We start from the raw sequence: 18,647 nt of genomic DNA, 5'->3' as shown, positions 1-18,647 counted from the left end.
TCATATGAGAGACCGTAATAAAAGTCAGTAAACCATCTGATATGATGCACAGCAACATGGCCTATAAATGATGCACACATGAAGGAGTGGGTCCTGCAGCATCGTCATTGGCCCAAGTGCCCGTAACGTCCAAGTATTATTAATTAATTAACAGCAGGTTGTGATCCTGGTTCCCACAGTAAGCAAGCAAGGATTCTGTGTCTCCCTCAGCAAGTGTGTTTGCAACCAGTGGACCCCTGGAGTTCATCTAGGATTTCTATATTGTACCTCGGTCAGGGGAGAGCTGGATAGGTCCATGGGATGGGTGGGGGTGGAGGGGCAACTGATGGCATCATTTAAGCAGCTGAGGACTTTTAGAAAGGGAAATAGAGGGCAATTCAGGTAATCCTGAAGGCTCAAAACTGCCAAATCAATAAATGAATAATCTTCCCACTCTTGCTTCCAGGCCGTTTCTTGCCCTTTAACCCCCATGAGTAATGGGCGGGATGACCACTGGTTACTGCCTTGTTGGTGATGTTGAAAATGGCTTTGGGCTCCTAAAGACGTCATGGACTAATGAAGCTCCTCCTTGTTTCCAGTTGGGCGCGCTAGCCACCTAAATTAAGGCATCTGGCGGGCCTCGATCAGGGAGCTGGCCGTTAGTTGATATTTACTATTTTCGTTTTGCTACTGTGCCGCTCATGGTGTAAAGCAGGTGGCAGAAAGATGAAAATCACCCCCCACATGTGGCATGTCGGGTGAGGACAGGACCAGGCTCAGTCTAACACAAGGGGGGGAATTTAGCCCCCAAAAGTGGGTGGGTTTGGGTCAGGAAGCTCAAGAAGCTCGACACCATCCAGGACAAAGCAGCCCGCTTGATTGGCACCCCATCCATCACCTTAAACATTCACTCCCTCCACCACCGGCATACCGTGGCTGCAGTGTGTACCATCTACAAGATGGACTGCAGCAACTCACCAAGACTTCTTCGGCAGCACCTCCCAAACCCGTGACCTCTTCCACCTAAAAGGACAAGGGCAGCAGGCACATGGGAGCACCACCACCTCCAAGTTCCCCTCCAAGCCACACATCATCCTGACTTGGAAGTATATCGCCAATCCTTCATCGTAAAAATCCTGGAACTCCCTCCCTAACAGCACTGTGGGAGTACCTTCACCGCATGGACTGCAGCTGTTCAAGAAGACGGCTCACCACCACCTTCTCGAGGGCAATTAGGGATGGGCAATAAATGCTGGCCTTGCCAGCGACGCCCACATCCCATAAACGAATTTAAAAAAAAGAGGTGGGATGGTAAAATGTTAATCTGAATTCCAGCCTGCCCACTTCCGGTTTTAATGGGGGCGGGCAGCCAACCCATTCCCAGGCGGCAGCTTAAATATAATAAGGCTGCGTGTATCATATTTAACCACAATTTTAAATTTAACCCTGGCTGACCGAGTTTTCCGGGTCTCTGGAAACCCACGGCTAAAGGGAGGCGAGGCCTGCTGGATCCAGAAGGTAATTGCCTTTCCACTTACCTGCTGGGTCCAGTTTACCTGCTTCACCAACCGCTTCCCCCCACCCGCGATCGGGCAGCCCCAACCCTTCCGACTCTTCTGATCACCCCTCCCCCATCCCCAACCCTTCTGATCTCCTCCATGGGCCTCTGATTCCCCCCCCCCCCCCCCCTCGATCCAGCCTCTGATCTTGCCTCTGGCCTTCGATCTTCCTCCCCCCGGCCTTTCCGAACCCTCCCTCCCTACCTCCTCTCTGCTCCCCGGCTGCGGCCTGGTGCCGAAGGCCTACCCACTCGACAGCCAGCCAGCCTCTCAATCTGGCTGGCTGTGGCCAGGAAACGGAGATAAAAATTGCTAATCAGGTCCTGCGGTTAAATTCCGCAGGACCTGCGGGAAACCCGCTCTTCCGGGTTTCCTGACCTCAAAGCAGTCCCCGGCTCCCTCCCCTCCTCCATGTCAATATCCAGCCCATAACGAGGGACCAGAGAGTGGCCAGTGCCACAGAACGGTTCTCCAGTGTGAGTCGAAAAGAGTGAGGTGTGTGAAAGCAAATTGACAATAAAAGTGAAAGTTTAAGGTGCTGAGCAAGTTACTGTCGTATTTTAAAATTTTCTGCCTCTCACAGAGGAGAGTGAGTCCCACAATTGTTCTAATGTATTCTGAAGTGTGTGCGTGTGTGTGTGTGACAGAGTGACAGTCTAACACTGCCCATGTGTCTCTAATCCTCTCCTTAAAACCCACCTCTTTCACCAAGCTTTTGGTCACCCCTCCTAATATCTTCTTTGTTTTGATGAAGTCTCTGTGAAGTGCCTTGGAACATTTTTTGACATTAAAGGTGCTATATAAGTGCAAGGTGTTGCTCCCGTCCTCATTCCTGGCTGTACTTGTACCATTATGTAGCTTATGGGCTGTGAGTAACAGTGTTTGTTTGTTTTCTGCAGTTAAATTAAAGCTATAATAAAACTTAATTTTTATATACGGAAATCTGCACTGAACCTGGATTCAACCCCAATAATTAACAGGAATGAAATGCTTGTAACAGAGAACGGGCCCTTTGAGTCTGAGATTAGCACGGTTTGACTGTGGGAGTCTTGAATGCTTTGGCCTCTGCTGAGGGAGGCTGTTTCCATCTCCACGTCTAACCTCCATACTGACTTTTCTAAGTTGAGAAACCTCAGCGAGAGGCCAAGGCTGATCGTGTAGGCCGTCAGCAAGCTTAAAAACAGTCGGTGATGAGGCACGGTAAATCAGCAAATAGTGAGTGGTTGACCCCAATCTTGGGTTTTAAAAGCCTGTAGCTTTTAGGAGGAAGGGTAGACTGAGGGAGGTATGGAGTTAAATACAGGAAACTTTCGATTTACCGGCACCTAAATAACCGGAAATCTCGGTTAACCGGCAAAATTCAGGAGTAGGTTCAGGTAACTTTTATTACTCCATTTGTTGCTGTGCAAGCGCGTGGCTGCAGCTGTTGCTAAGCTACAGAGACGCTTGCAACTTGTTCCCATTGTTCTGAAGCTGGGTTTGTTGCTTTATACGGAGCTCTCAGCTCCGTATCTTTTACTATAGTGTTCGGTTATCCGGAATTTTTGATGAACCGGCACCACGTCGGTCCCGTCCGTGCCGGATTAAAAAACAGTTTCCTGTAGTATGAGTTACAGTAAGGGATGGTGTAATGTGTCTTAATTTCAACACCGTGAGAATGCAGGGAGGTGAGAGAGTATGTAAGAGGGCATATTTACAGCTTAAGGAACAATAGAGGAAAATTTGGATGGGCAATGGCCACATTGCTATGGATAAAACAGAGAGACAGGAATAACAAACTGTGCTCACCTCCTTTCTAGTTCTTGCTCTAATTTCACTGATTATATCTCCACAGGAAGTGGTATATCCTGCAGCACCGTAAGCCAGCAAGTGGCAGCTTGGCCCTGTCCCAGGAAGAAGGAGCTCGCTGGCTGAATCCCCTATTATACAGCCAGCCGCCAAAGTGTTCCCACCGTGGTGGGCGTGGAGATGAAGCCGCAGGATGATGACGATGTTGATTCGCTCCGACAAGTCAATGCTTTTGGTTTGGTGTCTGCTGCAGATGTGGCATGTTGTACCCTAACCAGCTGCCCGTGCATGGCTGTGCAGCGCCTCCGTATCCGCGACGGATAAAAGGGTCAGGCTTGACCCCTCGCCCCACTAAAGATTGCAAATACTTCTGTTTCATCTGCAGGCTATGTTGTGTGATTTCCCTTCCCCTGACACAGTGGCTCTCTCTCTTTACTGTCCTGAACTTATCCAGGTCCAGATTGATTTGCTCTCCCTTTGTGTCATCCATTGACGAGTAAACAATGCCACCACCCACAATTATCAACCAAACTAACTACCCCCAAAGGGACAGTGTTGCATCAGATATGTAAATTTTTTGCCAATTCATCCTTAAACCTTTGAGCCCTGATCATGACTTAGAACCAGAAATGTTCTAGTCATTGACTCCCAGGAAGGATGGAGATCCTCAAAGCCCCACCTTGTACTAGCAATTCTTTCCAAGGGATCTAACTTATGTCCACGCTGAACTTCAAGCACATTTACAAAAATAATGTGAAAATACCTGAAAAGACAATATAGCCAAGGATGCTGCTGATGTGTACAAACATAATTTATAGAAACCATGACCAGGGCCTGATTTGACTAGAGATGGATTGGGCAGGGCTTGTTTGCTATTGACTGAAGTCTTTTGTCTGTTTAGTTTAGGATCCATGTAAACAATAACAGTAAGGTGAGCAATCGGGCTGCATCTTCGAGCTGGTCAGACACCGTGAGGACACAGACTCCACCCCAACAACAAAAAGACTCTCCCTCCCACTCCCTCCTCTAAATGCCCTGCCCCAAAATAGACAGATGCAGTCATTAAAAGCTTAATCACACTCTTGGACTGTGCACAGATGTAATTGAAAGTGCTGCCAACTACTTGAACTTTCCGTTCAGCAGTAAGTCTTGTTTGAGCCTTGCTGGGCTGGTATCTACAAGTCAAGCAAGAAAGCAGCACAGCCGTGCCCCTCTTGGACACATGACAACAGGAAGAGGCTCAAACTATTCAAATATATATCACTGCTACTTTGCCTCATTACTGAACATCAATCACAAACGTTGAAGAATTGTTCCATAAAGAATGTGGACCCAAACAACCCTACATAATTTGTATAGTTGGATCCTGGTTTTCGCTGCATTTTTTTGGGTGGAGATTCCGATACCTAGTAATGATGTGTAATCTAAAACACGTCCGAGGCTCGTCGTCTGACTCCCTCCCCTCTGCCCTCCAGCCATTGCAACCTTTCTTGTCTCTCTCTATTTTATCAAAACTACTACGGTCAGTGCTCATCTGAATTTTCCTCTCTTGTTCCAACTGAGCTATAAATCTTCCCTCCGACATGCACTTTCTCATCCTACATGTTCACTGTGTTGAAATCGGAATATACTGCACCATCTCTGACTTTAACTCAAAATTAAAAATATTTATACTGTACATATATCCATACATGTACACTTTCATACATAGGTACACATACCCTCTTTCTAGGACATCTTCTATGTTTAAATTTCAGTACAAAAGACTCGCACATTTCTGTACTATGAAGAGATTGCCATGGACACTTCAGCAATAACCGTCATGTCACATGTTCCGCCCTTCTGCTGGGGTAGAGTAAGCTTTATTTTCTTCAATCGCGTCACATATTGCTTCTGAACTCTGGTGTTTAGATTGAGTTTCTGCATTTAGGTCTGTCATATGGTAAGTTTGCTGATATTTTGCGCAGTCTCTCCACCATTGGCGACCGTGCCTTCAGCTGCCTAGGCCTTAAGCTCTGGAATTCCGCCCCTCTACCTCTCTCTCCTCCTTTAAGACACTCCTTAAAACCAAGCTTTTGGTCACCTGTCCTAATATCGCATGTGACTCAATGCCAAATTTTGTTTGATAATCGCTCCTGTGAAGCACCTTGTGATGTTTTACTGTGTTAAAGGTGCTATATAAATGCAAGTTGTATGGTGTGCAGGCTTTTATGCAGTGTCTTATCAGATCATCAGAATGTCCCAAAGCACTTCACAACCAATTAATTACTTTTGAAGTGCAGGCACTATTGTTGTAACGCAGCAGCTAATTTGCATACAGCAGGGTCCCACAAATAGCAAATGAAATGAAGACCAGCTAATCTGTTTTGGTGTTGGTTGCGGGAGGAATGTTGACCAAGACACACAGAGAACTTCCTGCACTTCTTCGAATAGTGCTATGGGATATTTGCGCCTAAACCACTGGCAGATGGGATTTTGGTTTAATATCTGATCTAAAAGGTGGAACCTCTGGCAATGCAGCACTCCGTCAGTACTACACGGGAATGTTAGGCTAGCTTCTGTGTGCAGGTCCTGGAGTGGAGCTTGAACCCATAATCTTCTGACTCCGAGATGAGAGTACTACCAATTCACTTAAACTGACACATTCTCAGTAATGTCAGTCCATTAAGTGGGAGAAAGAGGGACTGATGCTAGATCAATTGTTAATTTTAAATCTGAGATTGATAGAATTTTGTTAACCAAAGGTATTAAGGGATATGGGCCAAAGTCGGGTACAGTATATGGAGTTAGATCGCAGATCAGCCATGATCTCATTGAATGGCAGAATAGGCTCGAGGGGCTCAATGGCCTACTCCTGCTCCTATGATTGCTAATAGAATGCCCGCGTTTTAGGAGATGTTACTGAACTAATGAAAATTATGGTTGTATCCGCTGAAAAATATGTCCCTGTCGAGAGCTGAGATTCCCCTAACCCTTGATGTAAATCAGGGATTACAAATACTTCCTCCAGTCTAGTATACTGTGTAATGCCCGTGGTACGGCCTGCTCTACATTGGAGAAACCAAACACAAAATGGGTGACCACTGTTGTGAGCATCTTTATTCTGCCCACAAGCATCATCTTGACCTCTTTGCAGCTCCTTACTTCAAGTCTCCCTCCTCTAAATTCCTGGTCTGACCTTTACATCTTCGGCCGCAACACTAACTTGAGGATCATGATAAACAGGCCATTTTGCATGATTTATGCATCCTTTAAGGAAAAAAGGCAACTCATTATTATTGCAAATCCACTCGGACAGAAGCCTTAGGACAAATCACGTGAATAAATTGTCCTCCAACAGTCCTGAGAAAGAGTCACAAAGATGTTTAGATGTGGTTCTTTTGCCTCTTTAATGTAGCCACAGTTGTTGGTGCCTTTTGTTCTGAAACTTGTGTTCTAAATAGCTACAAATCACACTATGCATAAAACACTCTCTGCTAAACTGGTTTGTATCTGTTGTATATTTGGTTCCCAGAAGTGTTTAGATTGCAGATACAGATTGGCCTGGACATATTTATTTTGGTCGAATAAACTGGTTCAGACCAACAGACTTGTTCACTTGAGTTAATTTATTTGAGACGAGTTGCCTTATTTATTCCGCACTTCTAGGCCCCTTGGATCTTCATGAATTGCAGGACCAACAGTGTTCATATATCATTGGGCAGCACATTTTATTCTGTAATTCTCCCTGTTTTGACCTAGTATGTGCAGATGCTCTGAGATAACTGTTACATTTTTGACTTGTTTTGCCCTTTTTATTCTAGATATTTTTGGTTTCTGTATTTCAGTCTGTTCTCATAAGTTTCAGCTCATTTGAATGGAAAAAGTTCGCTTTCTCTTTCCTTGCTAGTGGTCTTTTGGGTTGAACTGTTACACGTAGTATAGATTGGACACATGCACTCACAGAGCAGGGATACCTGCACTTCCTACATCCATGAGACTATTTCACTTGCCCTGATGTCTGGGTAAAATTAATCGCATGAACCTTTTTTTTTATTCCTTCAGCTACTGATTCTATCTCGTACCTCCATGGGATTCTCATCATCTTCAGAAGCTGCAGAATAACTCTACACTAGACCTTGTTTGGGTCTTTTAATACCTAATAGGTTTATTAAATGGATAATAGCAAAAACATACCATTTACAGTAATTGTTACATTTTTGAACTTGTATAGTTGAAAATAAAAAATGGTTCACCTAGTGCTAAAACTATAACTGTGTTTACTTTTTTATGCAGATTTTAAAAAAATCCTTTCCTCACCAATTATGGAAGTTATCTGGCTTATCCTATTTTGTGGTTCCAGTCCACAACGTTTCCTCATAGTCCCCTGTTCAACCTCAGTGATTTGAGAAAGGCCAGCTGATAAGTCTCCTTGAAACAGTATCCAGAGCTAAGCAGAATTTGAATAAGTGTCTGTTAAATTCAAAAAACTACCAGTCAGACACATAGGAACAAATAGCATAGCACGCTTGTATTTGAATTGAGTGAATCGGCTTCTCCTTGAAGCAAACTCCTTGCTAACCTACTGAACAATAATTGCAATATTGTATCGAAGTAAGCTGGTAAATGATTTCTAAGAGTGAAGTTGGTTTTTAACCTTAATGTACCACAACAGAATTTTAAAAAACCCCATACCAAGCTAAATCTTTGACAAAAATGCTTAATTTTCTTTCCTTTTTTTTGCAGCATTTTTGTCATGTGCAATACCGAGGCTTTATTACACTCATGTTGACAGAGCTATGCCACTTTTAATCTTTACAGCGGAACCTTTATTAGTGGAGGGGGGTTCCTAGCCCTCCTGGTGGATATTAAAAATTCATTAATAATTGAGAGTCCCAAAATTTCTGTCTTATTCGGGAGATACAGCAATACGCTCAACACTGGAGTGAAGACAAGCACAATACAAAGAACAAAATAAATATAATTTAGGTTCAAATGCTGAGAAAAGATGAAATACAGATAGCAAACCAAGCTGTGCAATGAGATGATTGTGACGAGCACAGGAATTTCTGCTTTAATTTTATATGTTTTTTAATCTTACTAGTATTTAAAGAAAGGTTGCTTTCTCTTTATTCAGCTCAAACAGACGGCAGGGAGCATCAGTCAGGAAGTAACGGGGCAAGCTATGTGTTCGGAAATCAAGTGAGATAAAATTGCTTCGATGCTGGTAGAGCATGTTTGAAATGTTAATGTATACAGTTTGACAAAATGAAGCTGTAATTTCTCATTTTGATCAAGTTGAGAATCAGCTGGGGGAGGGGACAGAGGAGAAAATATGCAAAAGAGGCCTGCAGTTACAAGCCACTACCACTAAAACTGTTTATATTTGGTTTTTCAAGAAAGAAGTTCCACAGGATAAGTATCACATTTGTGTCTGTTGGTTTTTAGTGCTGCAGGTATCCCGGCTCTGTGAGTGCATGTGACCCATCATCCCAAAAGACCAGAGGCAAGGGAAGAGAAACTTGACTTTTTCATTCAAATGAGCTGTGACAGGAAACTCTCGTTTAAACGGCACCTAAATATCCGGAATTCTCTAATAACCGGCAAAATTCTCACTCCGAAAACTACAGTATACAGTCGTTTATAAGTTTTGTTTTACTGTTAAGTAATTAAAGAGTTATGGATTACCCTCAACTGGCATTACTGTACTTAATCAAGCATCTTCCACCATCCATTTAACACAACATTCTGTAGGTGAGTACCCAATTATACTGCACATTTCTTGATTTTTTTAAATTTTTGTTTGTTAAAAATAGCCTCGGTAGATATACCTCTCCATTATCTGGAATTTTTAATCAACCGGCACCATCCCGGTCCCGTTGGTGCCGGATACGAAAGAGTTTCCTGTACTTGCCAAGCGACTGAACGAAACAACTTTCTGAAAAGGTACATTAGCTCTTGTAGATTGAATCTAATTCCGTCAATAAGTTTTATACTTCGTAGCATCTTACAGATTTTTTTTTGCTTTTGTGTATTTTATCTGGGCAAGTAGTTTTAGACTTTACGCAGTGGTCTAATTGTCTTCTGAGGTGACAAGGCGAATGTCATAAGCATCTCGTATTTACAAATAAAATGGTTCACGGAAGCAAAACTGTGGGTGGATAGAATAGAATCATAGAGTGGTTACAGCACAGAAAGAGGCCATTCAGCCCGTCGAGCCCATGCCGGCTCTCTGCAAGAGCACTTCAGCTAGTCCCACTCCCGGGCCCTTTCCCTGTAGCCCTGCAGTGCATTCCAGATCCTAACCACTCGCTGAGTAAAAAAGTTTTTCTGCCAATCACCTTAAATCTGTGTTCTCTGGTTCTCGACCCTTCCACCAATGGGAACAGTTTCTCTCTATCTACTCTGTCCAGACCCCTCATGGTTTTGAACACCTCTATCAAATCTCCTCTCAACCTTCTCTGCTCTAAGGAGAACATCCTCAGCTTCTCCAGTCTATCCACGTAACTGAACTCCCTCATCCCTGGAACCATTCTTGTAAATCTTTTCTGTACCCTCTCTAAGGCCTTCATATCCTTCCTGAAGAGCAGTGCCCAGAATTGGACACAATACTCCAGTTACAGCATGATCAGTAAGTTGCTCTACAAATAATTGTGTTAGCTATTCAACCAAGCCTGTTGTCCATCAGTCTGGACAATAGTCTCTGATAGTAAGTATGTAAGTGCTGCTCACACAGCTCTTTCCATCTTCCATATCTATAACAGTAACAATGAACAGAAACTGCTGAGCACTTCAGTTAAAGGGACATTGTTTCCTTTGAAATTCAGACAATTTCTTTGAAGATAGTATTGCTGACCCAACTTGATTACATCGAGCACTGAAGCAACAGTAGTGTCTCACCCCAGTCCAACACGTTTACTCAGTAGTTTGAAAGTCAAAAGTGCACACATCTGAATAGATGGAAGTGACAAGATTACAGGCTAACACAGTCAACTGATTGTATAGATAAAGACAATGCAATAGATGTGGTGTATATGGATTTTCAGAAAGTGTCTCACAGGATGTCTTATTACAAAAATTCAGGTGTATAATGCAAGAGGGGATGTAGCAGCATGTATTGAAAATCTGTTGATGGACAGAAAATTAGGATAACTGGATATTCCTCAAATTGGAGATGGGTTTGAAGTGGTGTACACCCTGGGTGAGTCCTGGATCCACTTTTGTTCTTGATATATATCAATGATTTGGACTTGGGCCTAAGGCGTGAGATACTGAAACTTGCTGATGACACAGCAAAGTAAAGGTTTTGGCAGAAAGTGAGGAGGATGGTAAAAGACTTCAGGAGTACATAGACTGGCTACCAGAGTGGACAGACAGGTGGAAGATATAATTTAATTCAGAAAAGTGTGAGGTAATACATTTTGGAAGGGAAAACAAGGAATGGGAGTATACACTGAAGGATCTGGTTGAAGAGAGGAAAATGGGGGAGCAAAAACATAATTCCTTGAAAGCGAGTGTACTGTAAACCAAAATAGCTGCTTGGAGATGGTTTGGCTGTTTTAGAGGACTGAGAGCTTTGATGAAGAATTCATCAAGTTAAAGGCTATCTTTGAACAAGAATGGGGGTTTGAAATGCTACTTTAATGGTAAGCCATAATAAGGCCCATAGCATTTTGAGTTTTATAAATAGGAGCATTGAGTACAAGAGCAAAGAAATATAATACATTTGTGTGGTCTTGGGGGGTGGGGGGGGGGGGCATTATAGAAAAAACATTAGAGCCATAGTGTGGGGGGGGGGGGCCCATTATAAAAAAAGCATTAGAGCCATAGCGTGCACACAGCATAGATTCACTAATTGGTCCCAGGGATGAGAAACTATAGTTATTAGGAGAGACTTGATTTACTGGAATTATTTCCACCGGAGCAGAGAATGCCACGAGGAGATTTAGTAGAGGTTTTTTAATATAATGAAGGGTTTTGATAGAGCGTCTATGGAAAGGCTTATCTCTCCTACTTGGGGAGTCAGTGATGAGGGGTTATCAATTTAAAATTGTCACCAAGAGGTTGATGAGGGAGGTTTGCATAGAGAGTTGGAGCATGGAATGCTTTGTCATGAAAGTAATTTGAGTTAGAGGCCATTGAACTATTTCAAGGAAGAGTAGATCAATATTTGAAGCAGAGGAAGATTTCGGGCTGTGGGGAGAGAGCATTGCAGTGGAATTAGTTTTGGATTGCTTTAGCAAAGAGCCAGTACAGGCGCAATGAGCTGAATAGCCTTGGTCTGTGCTGTAAACTTCTCTGGACCTATGGTGCTAAGGCACTTAGTTGATATGTGACCCAGCACAATCAAGCAATGGCCTATGGTTTTGGGGGGCTAGTGCCACAATCAACACTCTAGTTGCAAACAACATTCCTATCTGAGATGCTTACCATTAAAGTAGCATTTCAAACCCCCATTCTTGTTCAAAGATAGCCTTTAACTTGATGAATTCTTCATCAAAGCTCTCAGTCCTCTAAAACAGCCAAACCATCTCCAAGCAGCTATTTTGGTTTACAGTATACTTGGAAACTATTTTAGAGCTTGATTATCCCCACTTGTGAGGCACACAAACACATATAAGGGCCAATTTTACTAGTGTGTGCTACTGGCAGGGAGCTTTGTCCATTGGCTGTGCATATCAGGAAGTTGCAGTGTGGAACCCTTGACATTTCATCCACAGCAAGATTTCATCCTTAACAAGAAAAACAGCAGCTTCGCGCACTGACCAGTGGCGAATGCTCATAGTGTGTGAGAGTACTGGTGAGTGTTTGAAGGTACTGGTAATGATCGCCAGTGTGAGTGTTCACCAGTGTGTCAGGGTCTCGATGAATGCTGTACAGTGTGTGAGGGTCCGGGTGTTGTACAGTGTGTGAGGGTCCGGCTGTTGTATAGTGTGTGAGGGTCCGGGTGTTGTACCGTGTGTGAGGGTCCGGCTGTTGTACAGTATGTGAGGGTCCGGCTGTTGTACAGTATGTGAGGGTCCGGGTGTTGTACAGTGTGTGAGGGTCCGGGTGTACAGTGTGTGAGGGTCCGGGTGTACAGTGTGTGAGGGTCCGGGTGTACAGTGTGTGAGGGTCCGGGTGTACAGTGTGTGAGGGTCCGGGTGTACAGTGTGTGAGGGTATGGGTGTACTACAGTGTGTGAGGGTCCGGGTGTTGTACAGCGTGTGAGGGTCTGGGTGTTGTACAGCGTGTGAGGGTCCGGGTGTTGTACAGCGTGTGAGGGTCCGGGTGTTGTACAGCGTGTGAGGGTCCGGGTGTTGTACAGCGTGTGAGGGTCCGGGTGTTGTACAGCGTGTGAGGGTCCGGGTGTTGTACAGCGTGTGAGGGTCCGGGTGTTGTACAGCGTGTGAGGGTCCGGGTGTTGTACAGCGTGTGAGGGTCCGGGTGTTGTACAGCGTGTGAGGGTCCGGGTGTTGTACAGCGTGTGAGGGTCCGGGTGTGGTACAGCGTGTGAGGGTCCAGGTGTACAGCGTGTGAGGGTCCGGGTGTTGTACAGTGTGTGAGGGTCCGGGTGTTGTACAGTGTGAGAGGGTCCGGGTGTTCAGTGTGTGTGGGTCCGAGTGGTGTACAGTGTGTGAGGGTCCGGGTGTACAGTGTGTGAGGGTCCGGGTGTTGTACAGTGTGTGAGGGTCCGGGTGTTGTACAGTGTGTGAGGGTCCGGGTGTTGTACAGTGTGTGAGGGTCCGCGTGTACAGTGTGTGAGGGTCCGGGTGTTGTACAGTGTGCGAGGGTCCGGGTGTTGTACAGTGTGCGAGGGTCCGGGTGTTGTACAGTGTGCGAGGGTCCGGGTGTTGTACAGTGTGCGAGGGTCCGGGTGTTGTACAGTGTGCGAGGGTCCGGGTGTTGTACGGTGTGCGAGGGTCCGGGTGTTGTACAGTGTGCGAGGGTCCGCGTGTACAGTGTGTGAGGGTCCGGGTGTTGTACAGTGTGTGAGGGTCTGGGTGTTGTACAGTGTGCGAGGGTCCGGGTGTTGTACAGTGTGTGAGGGTCTGGGTGAGTGTTCACCAGCGTGTGTCAGTATCCCGTTGACTGTTGCAGTTTGTTGCATTTAAATCTGTAACATTGTCAAAATAGCTGGCTGCAAGTTGTGCTTTGCCGCTTGGAGGATTGATGGGAACAGGCTGTGTACGAATCATTGTTTGCAGTGCAATTCTAGAGAATTCTGCTTAAGATTGAGCCCTAATTAAATTCTCGTCACAGCAGAAATGAGTCCAGGGCAATCCAGTGTGAAGCCAGCACACATCTTAGAATGGAATTCGAGAGTCTGATTTGCGTTTAACAAGGTTGCTGCTGTCAGCCATCCCCAGAAGCAGAGCGTTTAATACAGTGTTCAGTACAAAATGGAGCAGGAGTGGCAAATTCTTCCAGGAATGTGTTGTGTCAGGTGTGGTGCAGCTGTCGGTTTTACAGCCTGTGCTGCAGGCAGGTCTGCACAGGTTCTGTCTCTTCTATACAGGAAGGGAATATTAAAGGTCAAGCAATGCTCCCCCGATGGCTCGGCGAGTTTTCCACCACCTGGTGTGTGGTGGACCATACAGGCCAGAAGGTCCCAGGTTAAACCCTGGCCTAAACTGAATCAGCTGATCAGCAGTGGGGGCAGGGGGCTGAGGGATCTCGAATTGGCTTCAATGTCTCTGGGCTAAGAATAGGAAAAAAATCAGCTTAATTTCCTTTTGCAGATCATTATTCGGTGACTCCTGCAAGAGGTAAATGTTGGGTGAAGATTGTAACATTTGCATATTGATTTATCATTGGCCCGCAGGCATCTGTAAGGAATACCTATTATATTCACATGTGATCACATTCTGAGTTGTCATTGGCCTGCAGGCATCTGTAAGGACTGCTATTGTTTAGAAGACCCAGGGGTCCAGACTCCATCTTGTCCATAAGAACATAAGAACATAAGAAATAGGAGCAGGAGTAGGCCATACGGCCCCTCGGGCCTGCTCCGCCATTCAATAGGATCATGGCTGATCTGAATCTAGACTCACGTCCACTTCCCTGCCCTCTCCCCGTAACCCCTAATTCCCTTATCTGCTAGGAAAATGTCTATCTCCATTTTAAATTTATTTAATGTTGCAGCTTCCACAGCTCTCTGGGGTAGCAAATTCCATAGATTTACTACCCGCTGAGTGAAGAAGTTTCTCCTCATCTCAGTTTTGAAAGGGTAGCCCCTTATTCTAAGATTATGCCCCCTAGTTCTAATCTCACCCATCAGTGGAAACATCCTTACCGCATCCACCCGATCAAGCCCCCTCACAATCTTATATGTTTCGATAAGATCGCCTCTCATTCTTCTGAACTCCAATGAGTAGAGTCCCAACCTACTCAACCTTTCCTCATACGTCAACCCCCTCATCTCTGGAATCAACCGAGTGAACCTTCTCTGAACCGCCTCGAGAGCAAGTATATCTTTTCTTAAATATGGAAACCAAAACTGCATGCAGTATTCCAGGTGTGGCCTCACCAATACCCTGTATAACTGCAGCAAGACTTCCCTGTTTTTATACTCCATCCCCCTTGCAATAAAAGCCAAGATTCCATTGGCCTTCCTGATCACCTGCTGCACCTGCATACTAACTTTTTGTGTTTCATGCACCAGGACCCCCAGATCCCTTTGTACTGTAGCACTTTGCAGTTTCTCTCCATTTAGATAATGACTTGCTCTTTGATTTTTTCTGCCAAAGTGCATAACCTCACACTTTCCAACATTATATTGCATCTGCCAAATCTCTGCCCACTCACTTAGCCTGTCTATGTCCTTTTGCAGGTTTTTTATGTCCTCCTCACTCATTGCTTTCCCTCCCATCTTTGTATTGTCGGCAAACTTGGATATGTTGCACTCGGTCCCTTCCTCCAAATTGTTAATATAGATTGTAAAGAGTTGGGGTCCCAGCACTGACCTCTGCGGAACACCACTAGTTACTGATTGCCAGCCCGAGAACGAACCATTTATCCCAACTCTTTGTTTTCTGTTAGATAGCCAATCTTCCACCCATGCCAGTATATTACCCCCAATCCTGTGATTTTTTAACTTGATCAGTAATCTTTTGTGTGGAACCTTGTCAAATGCCTTTTGGAAGTCCAAATACACTACATCCACTAGTTCCCCTTTATGCACCCTGTATGTTACATCCTCAAAGAATTCGAGCAAATTTGTCAAACATGACTTCCCCTTCGTAAAACCATGCTGACTGTCCTATTAAATTATGTTTATCCAAATGCTCTGTTACTGTTTCCTTAATAATGGACTCCAACATTTTGCCAACCACAGATGTTAGGCTAACTGGTCTATAGTTTCCAGCTTTTTGCCTACTTCCCTTCGTAAATAAGGGTGTTACATTAGCAGTTTTCCAATCTGCCGGGACCTTTCCTGAGTCCAGGGAGTTCTGGAAAATGATCACCAATGCATCCACAATCCCTACCGCCACTTCTCTCAAGACCCTAGGATGTAGGCCATCAGGTCCGGGGGATTTATCCGCCTTAAGTCCCATTATTTTACTGAGTACCATCTCCTTAGTGATTTTAATCGTCTTTAGCTCCTCCCCCCCCCCCCCCCATTGCCCCCTGTTTGTCCAGTGTTGGGATATTTTTAGTGTCCTCTACTGTAAAGACTGATACAAAATATTTGTTCAGCGTCTTTGCCATCTCCATGTTCCTCACCACTAGTTTCCCAGTCCCATCCTGTAAGGGACCAACGTTCACTTTAGCCATCCTTTTTCTTTTTATATAGCTGTAGAAACTCTTGCTATCTGTTTTTATATTTTTTGCTAGTTTACTTTCATAATCTATCTTCCCTTTCTTAATTAATCTTTTAGTTATTGTTTGCTGGCTTTTAAATGCTTCCCAATCTTCTATCCTCCCACTAGATTTGGCTAATTTATATGCCCTTGTTTTCAGTCGAATACTATCCTTTATTACTTTACTAAGCCACGGATGGCTGTCTTTTCTTTTACTCCCCTTTTTCCTCAGTGGAATATATTTATCTTGAAAGATGCGAAATATCTCCTTGAATGTAGACCACTGCTCTTGTACCGTCTTACACTTTAATCTGTTTTCCCAGTCCACTTTAGTCAATTCTACTCTCATACCTTCACAGTCTCCTTTATTTAAGCTTAGTACGCTGGTTTGAGATCCAACTCTCTCACCCTCAAACTGAATTTGGAATTCAACCATATTATGGTCACTCATTCCAAGGGGATCCTTTACTAGGACATTTTTTATTAATCCTGTCTCATTACACAGGACCAGATCGAAGATTGCCTGCCCCCTGGTTGGTTCAGTTACATACTGCTCAAGGAACCCGTCCCTAATACACTCTATAAACTCTTCCTCAATGCTGCCATGCCCAATTTGATTAGTCCAGTCAATATGAAAGTTAAAATACCCCATGATTATAGCTGTTCCCTTATTACAAGCCCCAACTATTTCCTGATTTATACTCCGACCAACAGAGTTGCAACTGTTAGGAGGCCTATAGACTACGCCCACTAGTGACTTTTTCCCCTTATTATTCCTTATCTCCACCCAAACTGTTTCACTATCCTGATCCTTTGACCCAGTATCATTTCTGACTATTGCAGGGATTCCATCCTTGATTAACATAGCAACCCCACCTCCCTTTCCTTCCTGTCTGTCCTTCCTAATTGTCAAATACCCTTGTATGTTTAGTTCCCATTCATGATTATCTTGCAGCCCTGTTTCCGTAATGGCCACCAGATCATACCCATGTGTAGTTATTTGCACCGTCAACTCGTCAATTTTGTTACGAATGCTGCGTGCATTCAGATAAAGAACTTTCAAATATGTTTTCAAATACGGTGCTGGATTGATTGAGAAAGCTTACAGACCTGATGCTTCATTAAAAGAGTTTAAACTGTAATACTCTGTTGTCCTGCAATTTATTATTTTTGTACAAAGTGTGCAAAACAAGACATGGTGTCAGAACAGGGATTTGAAATGGACATCGTTGGAGCTCCCTTACCTCGAATGAATTGGGAATCTTTGAACTTACCTAGAGAATGGAGCAAGTTCAAGCAACACGTGGAGTTGATGTTTTCGGGTCCACTGAAAAGCAAAGGGGAGGAAGAAAGATGCAGTTACCTACTCCTGTGGATCGAAGAAAAAGGGAGAGACATTTTTAACACATGGTCTCTCACCGCGGATGAAGCAAAGGTACTGAAAAGTTATTTTGACCGTTTTGAATCATATGTGATGCCCAAGACAAAAATGATATTCGCTAGGTACAAGTTTCAGAAGAAAGTACAAGGAGCTAGTGAGTCGTTTGAACAGTTCGTGACTGAGTTAAAACTGCTGGTAAAAGACTGTGAATATGCAAATAAAGATGAGATGGTCAGAGACCGCATCGTGTTTGGAATACATTCAGCTAAAGTGAGAGAGAAACTTTTGAATGTTGGGTCCGGGCTAACGCTGGACAAAGCTATGGACATAGCTAGATCGCACAAGATAGCCCAAGCACAGTTGAAAACCATAACCAGCGCCACGAACAGCTCGAGTGAACAGACAGTGCACACAGTTAATAGACACACACCAAAGAACACTGCCCAGAGAGCGTGTTTCAGAACAGAAAGAACAGCGAGAGTTCTAAAAATGGGCGACACAGACATAAAATGCTTCAAAAACTGTGGATATTGTGGAAACAACTGGCATGGAGAAAAGGAGTACTGCCCTGTCAAAGGAAGGCAATGTACTAAATGTGGTAAACAGAACCACTTTGCTAAAGTTTGCAAGACTGTTTTCGGAAAAGCAGTACACACAGTGAGTGACAGCCAAATGCCAGATAGAGAGCCAAATGCAGAGGAACTGTTTATTGATTCTGTGTCACAGAAAAAACAAATTTCAGAGACTGAGCAAGCCTTTGCCGATATTGAGATAGGCAAACAGGGCAAAGAGCTTAAGTTTAAACTAGACACTGGATCTCAGGTTAATGTAATTCCTCTGAGTGAGTATCAGAGCTTGAAGGATGCGTGTGAGCTACAGCCCACCTCACGCAGACTGACCGGCTATGGGGGTGAGAAGCTCAATGTAAAAGGCACATGCGTGATGAAATGCAAGTACAAAGAAAGCGACATGAAGTTGAACTTTTACATTGTTGACACTCAAGCACCTCCAGTGCTAGGTCTAAAGGCATGTTTAGACATGGACCTCATCAAGCTAGTGCTATCATTGACAGCACCAATTGAGAAGCAGACAGTCATGGCGGAGTTTGCTGACGTTTTCAAAGGAATCGGACTATTCCCAGGTGAGTGCACTATTCACCTTGACCCAGCAGCAACCACT

At 44.3% G+C, this 18,647-nt stretch overlaps 1 protein-coding gene across 2 annotated transcripts in view; it reads left to right on the top strand.

Moving 5' to 3' along the window:
• Positions 1–9,168, top strand: part of ano11 (anoctamin 11) — a 63,483-nt gene extending 54,315 nt beyond the window's left edge. For both annotated transcript variants that reach the window (XM_085967023.1, XM_085967022.1), the window contains exon 23: positions 3,373–9,168. In XM_085967023.1, coding sequence (XP_085823149.1) covers positions 3,373–3,399 — 27 coding nt within the window. In that variant the 3' untranslated portion in view covers positions 3,400–9,168. The remainder of the gene's footprint in view (positions 1–3,372) is intronic.
• The last annotated feature ends 9,479 nt before the right edge of the window (positions 9,169–18,647 follow it).

The sequence above is a fragment of the Somniosus microcephalus genome, chromosome 25 (genome assembly GCF_052327205.1).
Source record: "Somniosus microcephalus isolate GS21.2 chromosome 25, FLI_Smic_1.0, whole genome shotgun sequence".
NCBI classification, from domain to species: Eukaryota; Metazoa; Chordata; class Chondrichthyes; order Squaliformes; family Somniosidae; genus Somniosus; species Somniosus microcephalus.
The sequence above is the reverse complement of the archived record's forward strand: the minus strand, read 5'-3'. Positions and strand labels throughout refer to the sequence as shown.